Genomic DNA, 21,947 nt, shown 5'->3' with positions numbered 1-21,947 from the left:
ATTAAAGATATTTAAGTCAAACACGGTTTTAAATATCAGAATTATGAATTAACAAGATGATTATAAGTCAATTATTCTTATGTCCTTATTCATTAATATTATACAATTATTTTCTCGTTTCTAAACAAATACATGATATCTTATTTTCCTAAAAGTGTTATCATTCTTACTTTTCAATTGTTATTTCTTGCAAAAGGTGTAACCAAGACTGAGGGAATAACCCAAGGTCAGTTGATTTTAATTGTATACATGATGTAAATAATTGGTACACAGGGGGGAATTTCATTCGCATTCGCAAAAGCTTTGTTTATATATATATATAGATATAAGAAGATGTGCTATGAGTGCCAATGAGACAACTCTCCGTCCAAGTCACAATTTTTAAAAGAAAAAAACATTATAGGTCAAAGCACGGTCTTCAACACGAAGCCTTGGCTCACACCGAACGGTAGGCTATAAAGGGCCCTAAAATATTACTAGCGTAAAACCATTCATACGGGAAAACCAACGGTCTAATCTATATGAGAAACGAGAAACACTTATGAACTACATCAACAAACGACAAATACTGAACATCATTCCTGACTTAGGATAGATTCAAACAAATGCAGCGGGTTAAAACATTTTAATAGGTACCAACCTCCTTCGCCCTTTACCGAAACAATAGTGTTACATCACAACATAGAAAGACACACTGTAAAATATTTATTGAAATGGCGTAATTCAAACAAAAGGCATATGAACAAAAGTGAACATTCACAGAACGAAATAATTATATGCCTTTTTGTGTTTCTTTGTTACATGTGACGTGGCTCTGTACTAGCTCATATATCCCGTTATTGTGTTTTTGTGCTATGGTTAATTTTTGTATTTTATTTTTATACATGATGTAAATATTTAGTACACAGGGAAAATGTCATTCGCATTCGCAAAAGCTTTGTCTATATATATATATATATATATATATATATATATATATATATATATATATATATATATATATATATATATATTATATAGATAGATAGATAGATAGATAGATATAAGAAGATGTGGTATGAGTGCCAATGAGACAACTCTCCATCCAAGTCACAATTTGTAAAAGAAAACACATGAATTGTATTGTTGTCTTTCATTTTTTCTAATGGTCTTCGTGCCTTTTTGTGTTTCTGTGTAACATCTTTGTTTGTTTTATAGTGATTAATTAAGATTATAACACAATGTTGACTGCTGTTTCCCTATTTTTTTTTTACATTTATACCTATTATCATGATTATATCTGTTTGTTTTGTTCACACATCGTTGTCTATATAAATCTAAAAAAAAAAATTCTACGTATGAAAATGATTGTACCAAGTCAGGAATATCACAGTTGTTATCCATTCATTTGATGTGTTGGTAACCTTTGATTTTGTCATGAGATTATGGACTTTCCGTTTTGAATTTTTCTTGGAGTTCGTTTTTTTAAATTATTTTACCCTTTGCTTATAAAAAAATGTATCAATCAATTATAAATGTGTATCCGAGATCTTATTTTTATCCGTTATTCCCGTTAGGAATATTGTTTTAATGATTGATCACGAAATTCCATTTTTTTCTCGTTAAATATTCTTAAATATCAAATGTCTGAAAAGAAAATACTGGTATTACAAATGTAAAGACTTGATTTTAAAATGTGTAATAGCGTATCAAGTTTCAGTTAATATCTAGAAATATCATATGAAACCTTAGACATTTTCTGCAACGTGGTATCGCACAAACCATAGATATAGGAAGATGTGGTATGAGTGCCAATAAGACAACTCTCCATCCAAATAACAATTTATAAAAGTAAACCATGATAGGTCAATGTACGGCCTTCAACACGGAGCCTTGGCTCATACCGAACAACAAGCTGTAAAGAACCCCAAAATTACTAGACGTGTAAAACCATTCAAACGTGAAAACCAACGGTCTAATCTATATAAAAAACGAGAAACGAGAAACACGTATAAATTATATAAACAAACGACAACTACTGTACATCAGATTCCTGATTTAGGACAGGTGCAAACATTTGCAGCGGTATTAAACGTTTTAAGGTAGATTCATGGTATACCGCCATCTTGAATTGTACAATCGCAGTACAAAATCGGTCTAGTTATTTGCCCAAATCTGCAAATTCGTAGACAGATGTGCAATTTTATTGGTAAGAATATTATCATATATTATTTATATGAAGAAAACTTGCTGATTTATTGCATTAATCAAAATATTCAAATAAAAACCAAACATGTGTGTTTGAGAATCAATTTGTTCAATCAAGCCAAAATACCTTTCTAATGAATCTAAATAAGTTCGGTAACACCATTTTTTCTTTTTCTTTTCTTAAAACATATAATAAACCCTATCTTCTCACAATTTATTTCAAAATTCTATGTCATGGATTTCTTTTTATGCACAAAAATGTGTAATTTCATGATCATTCTATGCAAATTTAGGCAATTTTCAACGACTAATAGCTTGAAAATTAGAACGGTGACCCATCCTTTTTATTATATTTTTGAAAAGAGCATAGTAAAGTCTTCATTGTGGCAAAGTATAAGAAAATTCTATCTCGGGGAAACTTATACCTATGATCTACGTACCTTATAGGTACCAAACCTTCTCCCTTAATATATATAACTTTTTGACAGTAACTTTTCTTTTTCATTTACAAATCTGAATGAAGAGACATCTCATGATAAAAAAAAAACACATCATCACAAAATTTAATCTTTTCAAAGAGGTATGAAGTGGGTTTTTTTTTATACAAGAATCGACATTTTTTAGTTCTATTTTTTTTTTTTTTTTTTTTTTTTTTTTTTTATCATTTTGAGATCCTTTTATCTAGGCTGCAGTTTCACTTTTATTAGTTATATGATTACATGAAGGTCGATTCGAATAGCTGCATCAGTGAATATGGCTATCTTTTTCGTATAATATATATGCTAATCATATAGTATTATCACTCTACTACATTAAGATTCGTATCAGAGGCCCTTCTGTCTCGAACTCTACCTCTACCCTTCGCCCACGAGTTCTGGTCAATTATGGTTGTATTGTTCCCGAGAAATCTACGTATAAATGACAAGTACAACAAATGGAAGTTTTTAACGACCTTGACTGGCTACACAGGATCATACAGCCCTTGCACGGTCGGCTAGTGAGAAATAAAAGGATTCATTAGAACTGTATTTATATGGAAGACGATGTAGACGTTATTACCGAGAGCGTAGTTAGATCGCAGTGTGAACGTGGTATGGTCGTGTTAAGAGCGTGCTATGATCGCATTAGAAGCGTGCTATGGTCGAATTAGAAGCGTGGTAATTAAGATCGGGTTGCAATCGGATAAAGCGAGGCATATGGTCGAAGTGAAAACGTGATAATCGCAGTGAGGTCGCAGAATTAGTGTGGTGGGAACGTTGTATAATCGTAGCGGGTCAATGTAGAAGCGTAATGAGGACGTTTAGCATCGTGATGAGGACGTAGCATCGTGAAGACAACGAAAGTTACATTTTCATTCCGCTCAAACCACGAGCTCATCACGATTTAGATTTATTTTAGATCGCGGTGAGCGTGGTGCGATCGTCGTCTAGTGTGACGGGGCGTTATCTACGTACATTCCGAGATCTTTATATTTAATTATTTCATACAGTTTCGGTATTTTTATAACTTAACTCAAGATAGTATTTTTGTGTCACTGGAATGTTAAATTATGCTTTTCAGTATTCTTTCTTTTTTTTTTCTTTTTATTACTCAACTATTATATTGATATTTTTGTTTAATCTGCGCTTATTCAGTGCAAACGGACAAAATGCGGATGTGATCGTGTAATCAACCGTATTTTAAAAGTATCTTCCATCAATCCATGTTTTTTTTCTGAATTGTTTTGTTATAGATAAAGGTCGTTAGTTTTCTAGTTTGAATCTTGTTTTACATTTTTCATGGCGGGGTCTTTTAAAGCAGTTTAATAAAGTTATGACTCTATTTCGACATTTTGATAAACCGGACGCCGATTAGAGGAGCCTATGGCACGCTCAAGTGTTTTATAGTAACAGTTACATTAAAGTATCTAAAACATATCAGTCAACCTCATCATGTATCATATGACTTAATGTAGACGACGGTGGAAGTTTTTAACGACATTGACTAGCTTTACAGCCCTTGCACGATCGGTGTAGTATACTGTATACTGCCACACAAAGTTGTATTGTACAAATGCCGTATAAAATCTGTCTCGTTATTCAAGTTGACTAAATCTGCAAAGTTTTGAGACTGGTTTTTAATCAGTCATGAGTAAGACTGTTTATCCAAAATATATTTTTTCTAAATACCAAATATTTGTGTTTTGGCAACAATTTCTCAACCTAGCCATTGAAGGGGAAATTATACTTTTACATTAAGGATTTAAAATTTACACTGGAACGATCTAGTCAAAAAAAAAATAATACTTGTAGCAAGGAAACACGTACAGCCGGTGACACTTTTTTTTCTTTTAATTTTCTTAAAAGCATATTATCAAACCTATCTTCTCATATTTCATTTCCAAATTCTATCTCATAGGTTTCTTTTTATTCACCAAAATATATATTAATGGTTTTTTTTTCATTTGCAATTTTTAACGACTTGTAGCTTGAAAAATAGCACGGTGACCAATACTTTTTTTTTAAATTTTTTGGTAAAATCTTAATTTTAGCCAAAAATAATGAAATTCTTTGTGAATTAAATAGTGACTGTGAGCTCAATTTCCAATTTGTGCCGATAAAACCGAAGGGACGAACTGACTCTCAACTGATTTCCGTTTCTCCTTTTATTTCCGAACTTGTTTATTTATTAGAATTGCCTTGTCAAAAAATTGACAGATGACAGAAATTTGGCGAATATAGAATAACATGTAAATGAAGTAATGTAAGGATTGGTTATACTTTCTGAATGTTACCTTTGTTTCTCGGGTCAAAACTAAGACAAACATTGATCGACTTTAGGAAATATCCTGGTGATAAATGTATCTCCAAGCGTATCATCATCACTGTTCTGATCAAGTACAATGTATTATTGCATGCCTTAAGGTGGCACGGTAGTATTTTCTGGCCCATAAGGGATAATGATAGCCTTTTTAAAGTTTTCACCACTTTCTAACACTGCTAAAAATTCTACATTCACAGTTAACTGAAGTACAGTCAATTCCACTTAATTGCATACCGCTTAATAGCATAATTCGGTTAATTGCATACTTTTCTCCTGCACAAAACCATTTCCCATTCATCTAATGTTAAATTGTACGGTTATATGCATAGCCCCACAAGTGCCATTTCGGTTAATTGCATAGAAAAAAATCGCCAGCTAGATATGCTTAGTTAAAACTGACGAGATTTTTGACCGGAAACCCAATTTGGTAAGTATATTATTCTTGAATGCATCATAATTTTTTATATTATTTCACATTTACTTCTGTGTTATTTAAATAAAGTTTTAAAACAGTTTCTTTCGTGTTTATATGATTATAAAAAAGGCCTCGATGTGTACACAGGTAAAGTTTCCCATATTCTATTTTAAGCCTCGAGGTCATAAAAATGTCAATCAGCTGATTGTTGTAAAAACACAACGATTCTATGATCTTCTATCTAGAAAGGTGTTAATTATTGATTGGATTTCAAACATTATTCATAGATAACTCGTAGATAACATTTTGGGTGTATTTTTAAAAATATAAAGCCGGGTAATTATCGATCATTATCAAATGTGCAATCTCGTAATTCGGCTAGGGGTGATCTACATTTATGTTAAATATTACAGGGCATTTATATATGGTTGAAGAATTTCATACATCAATCTTTCATTTTTAATATTTTTTTAAAAGAATATTAACTTCTAATTATTATATTTTCTCACTTTCAACACTCGTGTCCAGCAAATAACCCGTGCAGGGCCCCATTACCTGTTACTTTGCATATATACGAAACTAACGAGGGCAAAGTAACAGTGTTACATCACTGTGCAATCGGTAAATACTGCATATAAAAGGCAGTTCATTACACATTTATTGTATAAAATGATTATAAACTGTGTAGCATTGTTCAACAGTTTGTTTTAATCAAAGCGTAACAATATAATTTGTACATCCGGGTCATAGAAACAAATCTATTTTTAGAACAATTTTATTTTCGTATCTCAGGTAAAGGAAAAGTCGGTACATAAATAAACTAAAACTAAATGTGTTGATCAACTTTATTGAAAGAATACACAATGAAATAAAATGCATGACACTAGACAAATAACTTTTATTAGAATAAGTACATGTAAGCATTCAATATGTTGCAAGTCAATGCAAGTGGATTAAGGATGTTCATCTTTCTTTAGATGTCTTTCTTCGGTATTTCCTTTACTGATCTGCACTATCGGCGATTTGACTCCGTATTCTGGCATTTCGGATATAAGCATACTCCGCTTTATTGCATAATTTCGTCTGACAAATAGGCTATGCAAATAACCGGAATGCACTGTACTATCATTTTACTATTCAGAAATGAATTTGAATGTGTATCATGACCGTTTACTTTTTATTTATTTTGAAAAACCTAAGGCCACTAGTGCTTTTAGGTCTTTTATCATGCAGTGAATACACAATTTAAAAAAATTCTCAAAAATTCATTTTCATCTGTATGTAAAATTATTTCATATTTTTCTACACCTGATTCATCCCTCATTTTGGGAAAGTATGTTCAGTCTGAGACTAGTCACTACTATAACACAGTATTAGTGTTATAGTAGTCTCAGGTTCAGTTGATACTGTATTTTTTGTCCAATCACACCGTTCAGATACATTGACTTAGGTAGGGTACACAAAAGAGCAACCTAAATTCTGGAATGCAAATACTACAGTGCCACCTATATATGCTGTCATTACTTCCTATATATAATTTTTGTGATATCATATATGAAGGACTCTAAAATGCCATTGAAACACTAAAACACAATGGACACACTTGAGCTGTTGAGTGTGATGGCATGGTTTGATATGTTAAGGTTCATCATAACAAATGGACAAAGAATCCATGTCTGTCCGCCCTGATTCCGGTTTGCCCTAGTTCCTGTTCATCCTAATACCGGTTCGCCCTGAGACTGTTCGCCCTAATACCTGTTCGCCCCCAGTATGTTCGCCCTGATTTTTATTTTTTTGTATAGTGTTGCGTTGTGTGTATATAATTGCATATGTTGAAGTCGGTCTACAATTTCGCCGAATATTTACGATGTATTATGTTGTCTATAGCTAGCATTTTTGTAAGTTTCTGTTCATTTCAGGACTACAAGATATTGTGACTTCAAGGTATTGAGGACTAAGTTTGTAACTGTCTGTATGTAATTACGTTACTAGGAAATAAGTTTCTGTGAATTTCAGCACTACATTAAATTTTTTAAATGTAAAACAACTGAAGACTAAATTATTTGTATGAAATTGCATACATGTATGTTGAAGTATGTTTACATTCACTGAATATTTATTTATGATGTATTCTGTGTTACTGCTATTAGGAAATAAGTTTCTCAGAATTTCAGCACTACATTGTATTTTTAAATGTAAAATAACTGGAAGACTAATCAGTCAGTATGTAATAAAATTCTACTGTTCGCGATAAAAATTTCACTGTTCGGGGGTGTTGAAATTAGTGGGGGTTATTAAAATAATGATACTTAAACAAGTGATTTTTGGGAAGGAAATTGAGGTATGATACTTAAACAAGTGATTTTTATGTCATTATCCTAGATTCAGTACAGGGTCATCACCTGAAATGACCTGGTTATTCTAGACAACACAGATGTTGGTTCTGATAAGTTTAGAAACATAATTAGTCCCTGGATCATTAGTATTCTATATTTAAAGCTACAGTAAAATTAAATCACTTCTTCTAGTGATTATTTTGTACTACTTAAATAGGTGATTATTAAAGAAAGACAACTCTTACTTTCAACCTTTATGGAAATAATGTTACTTGAATCAGTGATTTAGAAAATCACTCATTTAAGTAAGTCCCCCGACTGCTAATGTTATTATGTTGTCTTGCTGCTATGAGGATAAATTTCTGTGAATTCAAAGGCTCTGGTGCTGGCCAGTTGATCTGTTCACAGGGTGTGCAAATGAATTGTAGGTCATTGCCATGTCAGGCGTCTTTGTAAGCTTGAAGAGTTATACCTAAAATTCAAATTATATATTATAAATATAATCACATGTGAACAATATAAACATCAATATAAAATAAATGGCTAACAAGGAGTGACCCTTACATTGATATTTTTTATATATATAAATCTACTTGTACTAGGACATAATACTAAATATGAGAAAACATTCATACTAACGTAGTTATATATATTGTCTTATTTTATCTTTATATAGTTACTTTAGCTCATTAATTATATATGGATATGTATATATATCCTTGTTTAATACCTGATGATAGTTGCAACAAAATTTTATATTTATAAATTGAAAAACTTACCAGTGCCACATAATCTATGTTGCCATCTCTCACATACTTCACATGATACTGCATGTTGACGAGGTCGGACCTCTCTGTCACAAGAAATACACATGTACATTTACACTTCCATAGTTTATGGAAAAATGCAGCGGTTCCATAATCCACTTCCATATACATGTATAACAAATTTGTCAAAACACACTTGAGATCAAAGAACCACCAATTGGCATATAATGGTATAGACCAATTGATGTATAATTCTTTGTTTTTCAAACCAAATTATTCAACCAAAATGGAGCATTGTTTTCTTAAAACCATATTATTGTATGAAAACATGTCAAACATTCCTAGTTTAGTATAGTGATATAACATATTGCATTTAATGAATAATTGTATTTGCAGTTTCTTCTATTGTTATCTTGTCAATTCTTGATTGGCAAATTTACCTGTAATCACCTGTCAATGGACATCAATACTGTATGCAGTCATGTGATTATGAGTACAACTCCACAGGTGAATGGAGCTCTTTATTAATACTTGACTTTCATTGTTAAAAGTCAATTAAGGTCAATAGCACAGATGTTTTAACAAAAGAATTGTTGCACACATGCATTCTCAAGAGGTGCAGCAGGCTTTGACAAAACTGAAACTTTCAGAGGACTCAATAATGGTCATAAAATAGGTTGTAAGTTGCAGAAAGATGCTCCTATCTCACACTAGCATTTTATTACAAAAAAATTACATTATACATCAATTGGTCTATACAAATATATGTCAATTGGTGGATTATACATCAATTGAGGTATAATACACCAATTGGTGGTTATTTCTGATCTGTTAAAGTGGGATAAAGCCTTTATTATTTTATGGAACACACTGAAGTCTGATTCCCAATATGCTTACATTTTGTAAGTGTGTTTGTTCATGACAGTATAAATGCCTGCAGTGTTAAATAGCATTATGTTGATGAAAGCAGTTTGTTCAAACATAAAGGACATGCTGATAAACAAGATTGTTTTTTTCACTAGACAGTCAGTGGTACTACAAGTGATTTCAGTGATTTTTCAATCAAGAAAGAAAGAAAGACTCTAAGACAAATGATCCCAATCTGGAACATTTTTGGTCGGTGCTAAAAAAAAAGTCAGCACACTAGTAATTCACTTTTCACTGTATTTAAAAGAAATTAAGGTCAGTGAGTCTATGGTCCTAGACTTAACTTTTGGTAGACCTTTTTGTGCTCGAATAAAAATGAACAAGCAAAAATAAAGTGTCATGAATAAACAAATGTACATTATAACTGTGCACCAAAAAAAGAAAGATTCAAGAATATTCCTTTAGCCTGCCCTGTATAGGATCTTGCATAACTTTTTAGAGATCAAAATTACTCAATGGTACATGTAAAAAAAAATGTATTCTATATCTTCTTCAGATATAGATGAAACATGATATAAATTAGTTGAGATGATAGAAGTATCAGCCTGTTTGCCAAGAGGGTCTGTATACCTAGCTGGTGAAACTGTCAAAAGTCAGATTACCTTCAGTAACACCTCACAAAATCCAAGGTTTGTAGTATATATATTATATATGTTCTCTTATAGATGATTTATTTGTTTTACAGGTTTTAGCTTGTAACCTGGATATGTTTTCTCTCTATGAATTTATGAATTTCGAATAGCAGTATACCACTGTTGCCTTTATTTACATTAGATTATTAATTATAATTTTTTTAGTTGTTAATTTACCTTCAATACTTTTTTATTAGCACATGCATCAAACCACCAAATCTAATTATTAATTATAACTATATATATTTTCATTGTTGAATGTATTCATTAATATTGATTTACATTTAAAAACAAGTTCGATAACCCTTACAATGGTCTACTGATGTTGTTCATAACCCATAATATGATAGTGCCACACTCTTAACTATTGCAAATATATCATAACCATGATTACAAGCTGTGTACAGGTGTATTGGTATCTAAGTTCATTCCCCTCAATGCTTTACAAGGGGAGATAATTATTCACTCTTGTTGATCCAAAATTTTTGACATTAATGTGAAAAATGCGACTGGGTGAGTATCACAATAAAAACTTGCATTTTGAAAACTAATACTTAGATCTTTATGCATATTTTAATGTAATGGCAATTATTAAACTTGCAAGTTTATCCATTCATGAAAAAAGGCAATAATTTCTGGAAACATTGTTTGCACATAAATAGAATTACATTTTTATAGATTTTGTTGAATACCCTTGTACAATGCATACGCAACACCCATACAATATTTTGTGTTTATTTATAGTGATACTGATAGTCTAACATGGTCTAGTGTACAGATATTATGTGTTTATTTATAGTGATACAGATAGTCTAACCTGGTCTAGTGTACAGATAAATATTGTGTGTTTATTTATAGTGATACAGATAGTCTAGCCTGGTCTAGTGTAAAGATAAATATTATGTGTTTATTTATAGTGATACTGATAGTCTAACATGGTCTAGTGTACAGATATTATGTGTTTATTTATAGTGATACAGATAGTCTAACCTGGTCAATGTACAGATAAATATTGTGTGTTTATTCATAGTGATACAGATAGTCTAGCCTGGTCTAGTGTAAAGATAAATATTATGTGTTTATTTATAGTGATACAGATAGTCTAGCCTGGTCTAGTGTACAGATAAATATTGTGTGTTTATTTATAGTGATACAGATAGTCTAGCCTGGTCGAGTGTACAGATAAATATTATGTGTTTATTTATAGTGATACAGATAGTCTAGCCTGGTCTAGTGTACAGATAATATGTCAGTGTTCTGTGAGTGAATCAAGGGTGCACCTTCCTAAGTCACAACAACTGTCAACAGAAGAAGTGTCAACTACTGGGTGTGACACATCATTTGTACCCAATAAAGGTAAACTATACATAACTTTATGTAAGTATAATTTTTGTCTTTCCTTGACAAAGTTGCAAAGGTGGGACTTGGGTTTTGTAGCAGCTGATGCTTCAACAATTTTTTAAAGTTGGTGATTAGGTCAGTTTAAGGGTAACTACTTATGGTAAGTCAATGATATTTGATATACAACTTTACTTCTTAACATTGGCATTTCTTATTTATACAGAGATTTACGGCCATGAGATGTATCTCTGTGTTAACTGTTTATTTAATTTTAAACATAAACATACATTGTAATTCACAGTTTTGTAGACATTTAAATATTGTGATGATCAATGTTTTATAAGAGACAAATACCAAAGTTACCTATGTAAAACAAAAACCTTTTCCTGCCAAACACAACAGTAAAGTGCACATTGTTATTTTTACAAATGATTTTTTTGAAATTCCTGCTTCAGATATTCTGTAAATCAACTAATTTTTTCGAGCAATTTATTTTCACATTTTTTGCAAGTAGAAAAATAATGTGAATATCATGAATATAAATCATCACAAAAATTTAAAAGTGGAATCTTTTATATCTAACTACATCAAGTAAATTTGAAAATTGTGAAATTATATTGTCACGAAGTGGGCTAGAAAGGGCTTAATGCGAAAATATAATATCCACGAAAAACAAGTTGGTTTTAATATTATACATTTAAGAGATAAAGAGATGGGAATCATGAGATGATCTGTTTAGTTAGCAGTCCAATCATGACTGTAATACTAGGTTGAAATGATATATTTAGGCAGACACTCACACCACTTGACCATCATAACATTAGTACAAAGGTTTAATTAATTGATCTGGTAGCCATTCAGATCATTTGACCTTAGTAAATAAAAATGATAAATCCAATTTAAATCATCTGTTTTGTTACTGGTATATATATGTACATGAACGTTTGGGTTATCTACATTCTGTATGTTTTTATAGGTGAACGTGGACTAACAGTTTTATCAACAAAGCCCAGGATATTGTTCTGTGATCTAAAGCTTTCTGCTGGAGAATCAAAGTCATGTAAGATAAAGCAGCAATACTACATACAAATTTATACAATTTGATTTCTTATGTGATATTTTTAGATATAAGAAGATGTGTTATGAGTGCCAATGAGACTAATCTCCATCCAAATCACAATTTGTAAAAGTAACTCTTTATAGGTCAAAGTACTGTCTTCAACACGGAGCCTTGGCTTACACCAAACAGCAAGCTATAAAGGGCTCCAAAAATGACTAGTGTAAAACCATTCAAACAGAAAACCAAGGGTCTAATATATATGAGAAACATGAAAACTTATGAGCCTCATCAACAAAAGACAACTACTAAACATCAGATTCTTGACTTAGACATGTAAGAACAGGTGCAAACAAATGCAGCGGGTTTAAACAATTTAGTAGGTACTAACCGCTACCCTTATCTGAAACATTAGTGTAACATCACAACATAAAAACATTTGCATAAATATGTATATATATGTATACAAAGGTTTGATGAAAATGCAGAAAATCAGTATATTGCTGATTACAAAACTATTATTAAATAAATTTTGACTCTTCCAGTAAAAGTGATAAGGAGATTTTAAGACTGCATCCTTACAGTAGGCATACAATGTCTATTTATGCTGATATCATCCAATAAATCAATGATTAGTTATAAGATTCTCCCAATTTTGTTAGTCATCTTCAGAAGAGCAAATCTCTGCTGTTCATCAAGATTTGACACCTAGACTATGTTTGCATAAACAGGAGAGGTTGTAAAAGATAATATGTTTTGTTTATAAATTGTATATGTAATGTCGCTATTGGACGAGTATACTGGATTAAACCAAGGCATGTACAAATGCTTAATACCATTGAAGGTACCATCTTTAATCAAACACATCAGGTCTTACACATATTCATTACATGATTCTCTTATAAAAGATAAGCACACAGCAACATTCAATGTAAGGATAGATAACTCTTACTTATTTATAATGTCGATATTACAGTATATGAACTTTTGAAGATGTGATACCTGACAAGTCCACCTGTCTGTAATATAAAAAACTGGCTTTGATATAATGTTTCATTTTATTTTTTAGTATATATGAAGATGTGATACCTGTAGACTCTTGATCTTTCTGATAAAGGACAGATTTATAAATAATGTTTCATTTATTTTTAGTTATATATGAAGATGTGATACCTGTAGACAATAAAGGACAGATTTATAAATAACGTTTCATTTGTTTTTAGTTATATATGAAGATGTAATACCTGTGGACTCTCCACCTTCCTATAAAGGCCAGGCGGTGAAGTATTCTTACAAAGTTACAATTGGTGCACAGAAATTTAATCAGCCAACAAAACTTATCAGAATGCCATTTAGAGTTATGGTATTACACGGTAAAGAAAACACAAATTTATACTAAATTGGTTATTTTCACGAGGTTTGATATTTGCATTTTCTGTTTTTCTATTTTTTACCTTTTTTGAAAGATCAAATTTACCCCAACAGATATTTTCAAGATTTTTCGTTATTGGATTGGATCTTCTGCATTTGCAATACAGTACATGTATTAGCAAATTACAATTCTTTTTGAAGGCAGTGCATAGAAAGTGAATAAGATGAATAAGAACACAATGGTTTAGAATAAATAGACTCACTGTGTTGTATAACAACAGAGGATATTAGTGAGTTGTATTGTATATGTTCAAATCAGACAAAGATAAGGGTAAACATAATAGAAAAGACCTACAACTATCTTGTGTTAAAGAAATGTGTTATTACAATTTGCCTTGAAATTAAAATCATAAAATTATCAAAGCATTTATTATACATGATAGTTAGGACCAAGCTGAATGACTCCCATCTCAATGATGTCTAGTTAGATATGTTGACATAATATCATGTTATTTTGTATTATTTAGGTTTAAATGATATAAGTGTGTACAGAGAGAGAGTATATCATGTTATCTTGTATGATTCAGGTTTAAATGATATAAGTGTGTACACAGAGGGAGAAGAGGTATCACCCTCAAATCCATTCCTTAAACCTCAGCAGTCAGAGAACTCGCTACTAGATATTGCCATGCAGGTTTTATCAACAGTTACAGCAAGAAAAGCACCACGTAAGTTTGATCAACATTTAGTGTCTACTGAAAGGAAAAACAAAACAACAGCAGCTTCAAGTTGAAGGTCGTTGTGAAAAGTGTATGTTAACTAATAGTCTGTGCAGCTTTAATTTGGTAGGGAACAAGTGTAGAATATTTCTGATCATGATATTGTACAGACTTAAAAGAGGGACGAAAGATACCAAAGGGACAGTCAAACTCATAAATCTAAAACAAACTGACAACGCCATGGCTAAAAATGAAAAAGACAAACAAACAACAGCACACACGACACAACATAGAAAACTAAAGAATAAACAACACGAACCCCACCAAAAAACTAGGGGTGATCTCAGGTGCTCCGGAAGGGTAAGCAGATCCTGCTCCACATGCGGCACCCATCGTGTTGCTTATGTGATAACAAATCCGGTAAATGGTCTAATTCGGTAGGTCACATTCATGAAAGGGAAGGGGATTGTAGTTACGATGTAAGGAACATATCCGATATCATTTGTGAAACGGTTATTCCATAACGGTCAACCAACTCGTGATGGCGTCCGTAAAATTTACGAAGGGATGATTTCAACTTCACCATTTGGAACTCTTGGTTTAATGTTTAATAGCTTCCTTGTGAGTAGCAACCCTCTATCAAGAAATCATGATAGGAAATGCAAGCACGGGAATATTAATTATCACACCTTGGTTTGGAATAAGTTTGTCATTTGGTCAGGGAAAATGAACTCATCAAAGTAACCAGACTTAAAGTTTTGTATACCAGACATATTTTTTGTTTACCATAGATAGACGCAAAGTTTACTGTATATTTATATTTAGTTCACATATTATTATTATTTCATAGTTGAACCAAAAAAAATTAAATACTATGTGTAATCATGTAATTTAGGTTATAAAACTATGGTAGGGTTAAGCATGTTTTGTAAGATCTAAGCCCTCCCCCTATACCTCAAGCAAATGGAAAAGAAACAATCACACAGCAATACTACCATTTAACATTTAAGCATAAGTAGATGTGGTATGATTTCCAATGAGACAACTCTCCACAAGAAACTAAATGACATGTTTTCATTTAATAAGTTTTTATTAATATTTACCAAGATTTTAAGGACATGTTTTCTTTATATAATAGATATAAGAAGATGTGGTATGAGTGCCAATGAGACAACTCTCAATCCAAGTCACAATTTATAAAAGTAAACCATTATAGGTCAAAGTACGTCTTCATCACAGTCTTGGCTCACACTAAACAGCAGGCTATAAAGGGCCCCAAAAATGACTAGTGTACAACCATTCAAATGGGAAAACCAATGTTTGAACCTATTTAAGAAACACCTTTTAACCACATCAACAAACAACAACTACTGAACATAAGATTCCTAACTTAGGCTTAGGATTTAAACGTTTTAATAGGTACCAACCTTCACCCTTATCTGAAAAATAGTGTTACACCACAACATAGAAAGACACACTATAAAATATCAATTAAAATGGCTTAACTCAATCAAAAGACATATTAACACAAGTGGCATTACACTGAATGAATAAATTTGATCTATAATACAATGTAAATACATAAGCAATAAAATAAAACAAACTTTTTTCATTTCAGATTCATACAATATTACAAATGCCAAAGGAAAAGTAGCTAAGTTTATACTTTTTAAGCAAGCCTATAAATTAGGTGAAGACATTGTAGGTGTGTTCAACTTCACAGATGGAACAATACCATGTGTCCAGGTTGGTAGAAAATAAAGATCTACAAACAATTAAATCTGTCCCAGTATGACAGAATCAAAATATAAATGGAAGAATTGAAATCCTTAGATTTGGTCAAATGTTATGAAAATTGATCAAGATTGGACATTTTCTAAAAAAAAAACTTGCATCTGGCATACCAAAAGTTGGTTTGCTGTCTTGTGCTGTATGGCTCATATCTTCTTTTATTCATATGGAAAATCTATTCCATGATATTATTAACTGCCACAAAATGACAGCTTTTAATTTTTATGTTAATTTTAACATGATGTTCTTCCATCAAAATCTGCTCCTGTTATTTTAATAATTAATCAGTTTAGTTTTAGGGGGTTTCCTACACATTAATGTCCCACCTAGGGACATTATGTTTTTGGTCTATGTGTCTGTCCCACTTCAGGTTAAAGTTTTTGGTCAATGTAGTTTTTTTATGGAGTTGAAATCCAATCAGCTTGAAACTTAGAACACATGTTCCCTACAGTATGATCTTTCTAATTTTAATGCCAAATTAGAGTTTTGACCCCAATTTCCCGGTCCACTGAACATAGAAAATGATAGTGTGATTTGGTCATCAGTACTATGAACACATCCATGTATCTGTATCTGTATGTATACATTGAAGACACCAGTTCTGGCTTTTACTCAACGGGATGTACTTTTTGATGACAACAAGTACCTTGAAAGGCTCAAATATTTTCTTCTTTCACTTTTCAGTATTCTGTAACATTACAAAGTGAGGAGCAAATCTCAGAAGAATGTAGAAAGAAGCCTGGTCAAGGAACAGCTGTGACATCTTATGTCAAACATCAGGAAATGTGCCTTCATACAGCTAAAACTCACGTCAATATACCTATACCACTCACAGCTACGCCATGTTTCATAACAGATATAGGTTAGAACTAACAAATACTCATATTAATACACCAATATCGAATTATATACAGCTACCCAATGCTTTATAATAGATTTCGGAATGAAACATTTAAAACTAATATAAATAATTCAAGCACATCATTGTTCCCTGCTCTAACAAATACAAAGATATGACGGATGAAATGATATACCAACACATCAATACACTGTACCAAATGATATAAATACCAAAAATGTTCTGTTACATTTGAACAAGTGAAGAATGATAAGATTTATTTGTATTTCTTTATAAAAATGCAAAAGGGGAGACAAGTGAAATTAACAGATAGAATTTTTGGAATTTATCCTACTTAGATAAATAAAATGTAACATTTATTGTTAATATTTACAGTTTGTTTGAGATGGAGACTACATTTTGAGTTCGTGACTTCAAGTGATCCAATATCTGAATCAGAAAGACCTACAAATATGGATGATGCAGCCAGCTGGAGAGGACCTGCTACTATTAATGTAGAAACAATGGTGTGGGACTTGCCTATCAAAATTTATCCCACAAGTCCAATACATGCATCATGTGTAACAATGTTAAAAAGTGGGTCATGTGTACAAATATAATTTATATATATTTAGATAATGTTACTTTGTCAAAAGATTCATTCAATAGAGAATATTTCACTACAAGCATTTACCATAATGTATTCAGTAAACAAAGAAATATGTGAAGTATGATATAAAAAGAACAAATGCGTGTACATGTCTATGGCTCCGTGTTGAAGACTGAACTTTGACCTATAATATGGCATACTTTTACCAATTGAGATTTGGATTGAGAATATGTGGAGAGTTGTCTCATTGGCACTCATACAACATCTTCTTATATCTACTTTGTGAAAAAATGTAATATAAATGTACAGTCAAATACATAAAGGTACATCTTTCATATGTAGTGTTTCATCTAGTAAAAGGGGAAATAAGTTAGATTGATATAAGTAAAAACATGATGATCTTGACTGATCTTTACTGTTATGCAAGACACAATTCTAAATGTAGGTGGATGTTATGTGTTTAAACACATAATACATATGTTTTTATTTAAGACAGAAGTTGTATTTAACTATTAAAGGTTGTTTGCTACACATTTTCTTGTAACCTCAAATTGTTTTATTTTTTGTTGTTATCAAAAAGGTAATACATATTTAGGCAAAGCAGCCCTTTATTTCTCAATATAAATTTTAAAACAGACATCTTGAATACATTGACCAGATATTTTCAAAGGAGCAGTGTATGTTTTAAACATCAATTATTTGAGTAAATCTTGTGTATATGTATTGCTAAGTGTATTAATTTTGTAAGTATATTTTTTTTACCTTTGTCATCATTTGATAGGTGGAGCAACCCTTCTCCAATTGAAATGTTGGTCCAAAAGTTAAGAATTTAATGTATAAAGAATATTTCAGCAAAATGTTTGATGTGAAGGGTCAGTGCAACTTAAACTTTCAGAAAACTGCCATAAAATATGGCAAATTATGCAATAAATAAAACATTATATGAGAAAAAGGATTACAATACTTCATTTTGTTTATTGAATACTTACAACGTCTATGTGTCTGTCATACAGGGTTCACCTGACCTTGACATCATTTTCTGGAACAGTGATTAACATTAAGTTTTTTTTATTTCACACCTCAACTCAATGGTTCAAGGCCATGGTCAATGTAAGGTTATCATTGTTGCATTCATTTTTTAGTTATTATGAGAAGTATGTTAATCATATTTGGTGTATGGAATGATTAAAAGAATTAAGGGGGCTCGCGGGTCTAACTCAAATTTTTTATTTAATATAGGATTTCTCCATATTTTTCTATAAATGAACTTTATCTTATACTTAAAAGAAAAATGAAATAAAAAAATGGGGTCACCATTCATTTACGATAACAATCTTCCATTTAAAGATGCATACATTTTTGTTATTGTCCTTTTTTTTCTGTTGAACTAATAGGAGAAATAACGGTAATATTGAAATAAAAAAAGAACTTAATTACAGAAATCGCTTAAAATTTACAATTATTTAGTTTATGTACAGCTTATTTGAAAACAACAATTAAAAATATAGGTCACCGATGAGTAAAAAAAGAGATTTCAATTTTAATGCCAAATAATGACATTTTTGCACCAAAGGGCGATAATTTGGAGCTTTTTCGGTGATATCTACATTTTAAAAAATCACCTGGGGCCAACACGAACTGATTTTTTGGAATCACTTTTGTACCATATGATTAAGTAACAACTACTAAAGGTATTAAATAAAATTTGTAATGAAAAATTAAAGTTTAATTTTTTTCTGAAAATCTTATACCTGCAAGCCTCCTTTAATGTCAGTTTCATGCGACTATGACCTCAGTTTGATGGTTCATTGGTAAATGTTAAGTTTTCACAGTTATGTTTGTTTCTCAATATAATATATTTGGTGTACGGGATGATTGTTAGTGTACAAATCTGTCTGGTAGGGTGCATTTGACCTTGACCTTATTTACAGAGTTCATTGATTATGTTAAGTTTGGGTGATACAAGGTAAACTCTTTTCTCTTAAAAACTCGCAACATAAATTCAAGTATAATCAATAAAGCAGGTGAGACATAACAGCATGTGTACTCTTCCTTTGTTAAGTGAAACATGTATTTCTTACCATATATTTTATATATAAAGATTTGTCTTGCGGTATCCTTTCCTGCCTTTCAAATGCCTTTAAATATTGTAAATAAGTACATTCATATGTAATGTTGATGTATTATACATATTTTATTGAAGAAAATTTCCTTCGTTAAATTCTTTTTAAGAAATGAAATTCAATGAACATGATAAATGATATTAATTCTTTAAATAAAATATTAAAAATATGCTTTTATTTTCTCTTAGTTTATAATTATCATTATCTCAAGCACAGAGTGATATTTGTATTCAATATAATCCAAATATTTATATCAGGATTCAGCAACTGCTTGAAAAACATTTCAGTTTTTTTGGTTTTGCAGCCCTGTTGTTTTAGTCTGTCAGTCCCATTATGTGTAAACATGTTTTATTCAGTGTCACAGACGAGTTTTTTTGTAGACAAAATGGTCAAGCTGTTTGCACATATTGGAGGTGTGCATGTAGTCAGGGTCTTGGTTTTTATTAGTATTTGCTCTTTTGGGAGATAGTTGAACTATGTCATTTTTACTGTGCTGTATGTCAGTGATCTAGGTTAAAGTTACTTACTCAAGTCTGTATCTCAGATACTATAAGCATAAGGTCAACTATATTTGGTGTATAGAATGATTGTCAAATACGTGGTCTGACTGGCAGGTTTCATCTGATCTTAACCTCAATTCATGGATCATCGAACACTTGTTCAGTTTTGTGGTTTGGTCTTTTTCTAAAGATACCATAAGCAATAGGTCAATTATAATTGGTGTATGTAATGATTGATAAGTGAACATGTCTGTCTGGCAGTGTTAATAGGACAGTGACCTTATTCTCATGGTTTATTGGTCCATGATAAATTTTCAAAGTTTTGTCAGTTTATCAAATACTATAAGCAATAGGTCAACTGCATTTTGTGTGTAGAATTATTGTAAGTTATACATGTCTGTCTTGCAAGGTTTATACGTTCTTGACCTTGTGATAATCCATTGGTCAATGTTGAGATTTTGTGGTTCTTTCTGATTCTCAGGTACTATGAGGGATAGGACCACTATATCTGGTGTGTGAAATGATTTTTAAATGAAAATGTCTAGTATGGTTCATCTGACTGACCTCATTTTCATAAACATTTATAATGTTTAGTTTATTGAATCTGTAGTAAAACCTTTATATTACAGACACGACATTTTAGGGATTGCACCTTTTTTTCTGCAGAAACGATATATAAAAATTTTGAAAGGCATGGGTTAAATGGTTCATAAGTTATTGAATGGAAAAGAGTGCCAGATTCTAATCTATCAGGGACCAACCCTTCTGGAACTTGGAACTCCATTTTTTTTTCAATATTTACATTATTCAAATTTAAAGGCATTGGTCATGTTGGTTGAACAGTTAAGTGTTGCATGGAAATGTCATTATATGCAAGTGAAAATAGTCAATATCAAGCTTGACTTCCAATTTGTCATCAGTAAAATCCTATTAAAATTTGAAAGAATAAATGTACAGTTATTAGGTATTGCAAGGAAACTGTTGTCAGTCACATGTCCAGTACATATGTCTCCAATTGAATAACCTTTTGTTTCTATTGGAAAAAACAGTCAAAAAAAATCCGAACAAAAAACCAATATTCAAACTTAATATAAAAAAGATGTGGTATGATTGCCAATGAAACAACGATCCACAAGAGACCAAAATAACACTTAACAACTATAGGTTACCGTACAGCCTTCAACAATGAGCAAAGCCCATACCGCATAGTCAGCTATTAAAGGCCCTGATAAGACAATGTAAAACAATTGAAACGAGAAAACTGAGGATGTTTGCTTGTCATGTTTTGGAATTTTTGTCCAATTTTCGAAATCCTCTGGTTTTATCCATTTGAATGCCTTAAAAAATGTTGCCCATGGACCCCCATTTTTCTTTTTATAAATCTTTTACATGTATAATTATAAGCCATTTGTTAAAGTCTTATAAAATCCTATTCATTTTTTAATAGTTTTTGAAAACTTTAACTTGTCAATGATAAAGCTATGAAAAATTGAGAGAATATTTGCTTGCCAAAATTCCAATTGCTTATATC

At 31.3% G+C, this 21,947-nt stretch overlaps 1 protein-coding gene and 1 long non-coding RNA gene across 9 annotated transcripts; one reads left to right on the top strand and one right to left on the bottom strand.

The window, feature by feature from the left end:
* Positions 1–4,846: 4,846 nt before the first annotated feature.
* LOC143071803 (RAB6A-GEF complex partner protein 2-like) lies at positions 4,847–20,087 on the top strand. Of its 8 annotated transcripts, none has more exons than XM_076246389.1 (10): positions 4,881–4,929; positions 8,904–9,014; positions 9,931–10,063; positions 11,274–11,422; positions 12,384–12,467; positions 13,688–13,837; positions 14,363–14,563; positions 16,173–16,300; positions 17,030–17,207; positions 17,580–20,087. In XM_076246389.1, exons 3-10 carry the CDS (start codon positions 9,963–9,965, stop codon positions 17,801–17,803), a joined length of 1,215 nt encoding a protein of 404 aa, XP_076102504.1. In that variant the 5' UTR covers positions 4,881–4,929; positions 8,904–9,014; positions 9,931–9,962; the 3' UTR covers positions 17,804–20,087. The 8 variants fall into 8 exon arrangements, with proteins under 8 accessions (XP_076102511.1, XP_076102503.1, XP_076102504.1 ...); XM_076246390.1 differs by lacking the exon at positions 4,881–4,929 and adding an exon at positions 7,361–7,376; XM_076246396.1 differs by lacking the exon at positions 8,904–9,014 and having other exon boundaries at positions 4,847–4,929; positions 14,423–14,563.
* Positions 6,232–8,902, bottom strand: LOC143071804 (uncharacterized). The gene is made up of 2 exons (XR_012976973.1): positions 8,520–8,902; positions 6,232–8,212 (listed from the first exon to the last, which is right to left on the bottom strand). It is a non-coding gene; the product is annotated as an uncharacterized LOC143071804 (long non-coding RNA).
* Positions 20,088–21,947: the final 1,860 nt, after the last annotated feature.

The sequence above is a fragment of the Mytilus galloprovincialis genome, chromosome 4, assembly GCF_965363235.1.
Source record: "Mytilus galloprovincialis chromosome 4, xbMytGall1.hap1.1, whole genome shotgun sequence".
Lineage (NCBI taxonomy): Eukaryota > Metazoa > Mollusca > Bivalvia > Mytilida > Mytilidae > Mytilus > Mytilus galloprovincialis.
This window is presented reverse-complemented; position numbering and strand designations above follow the sequence as displayed.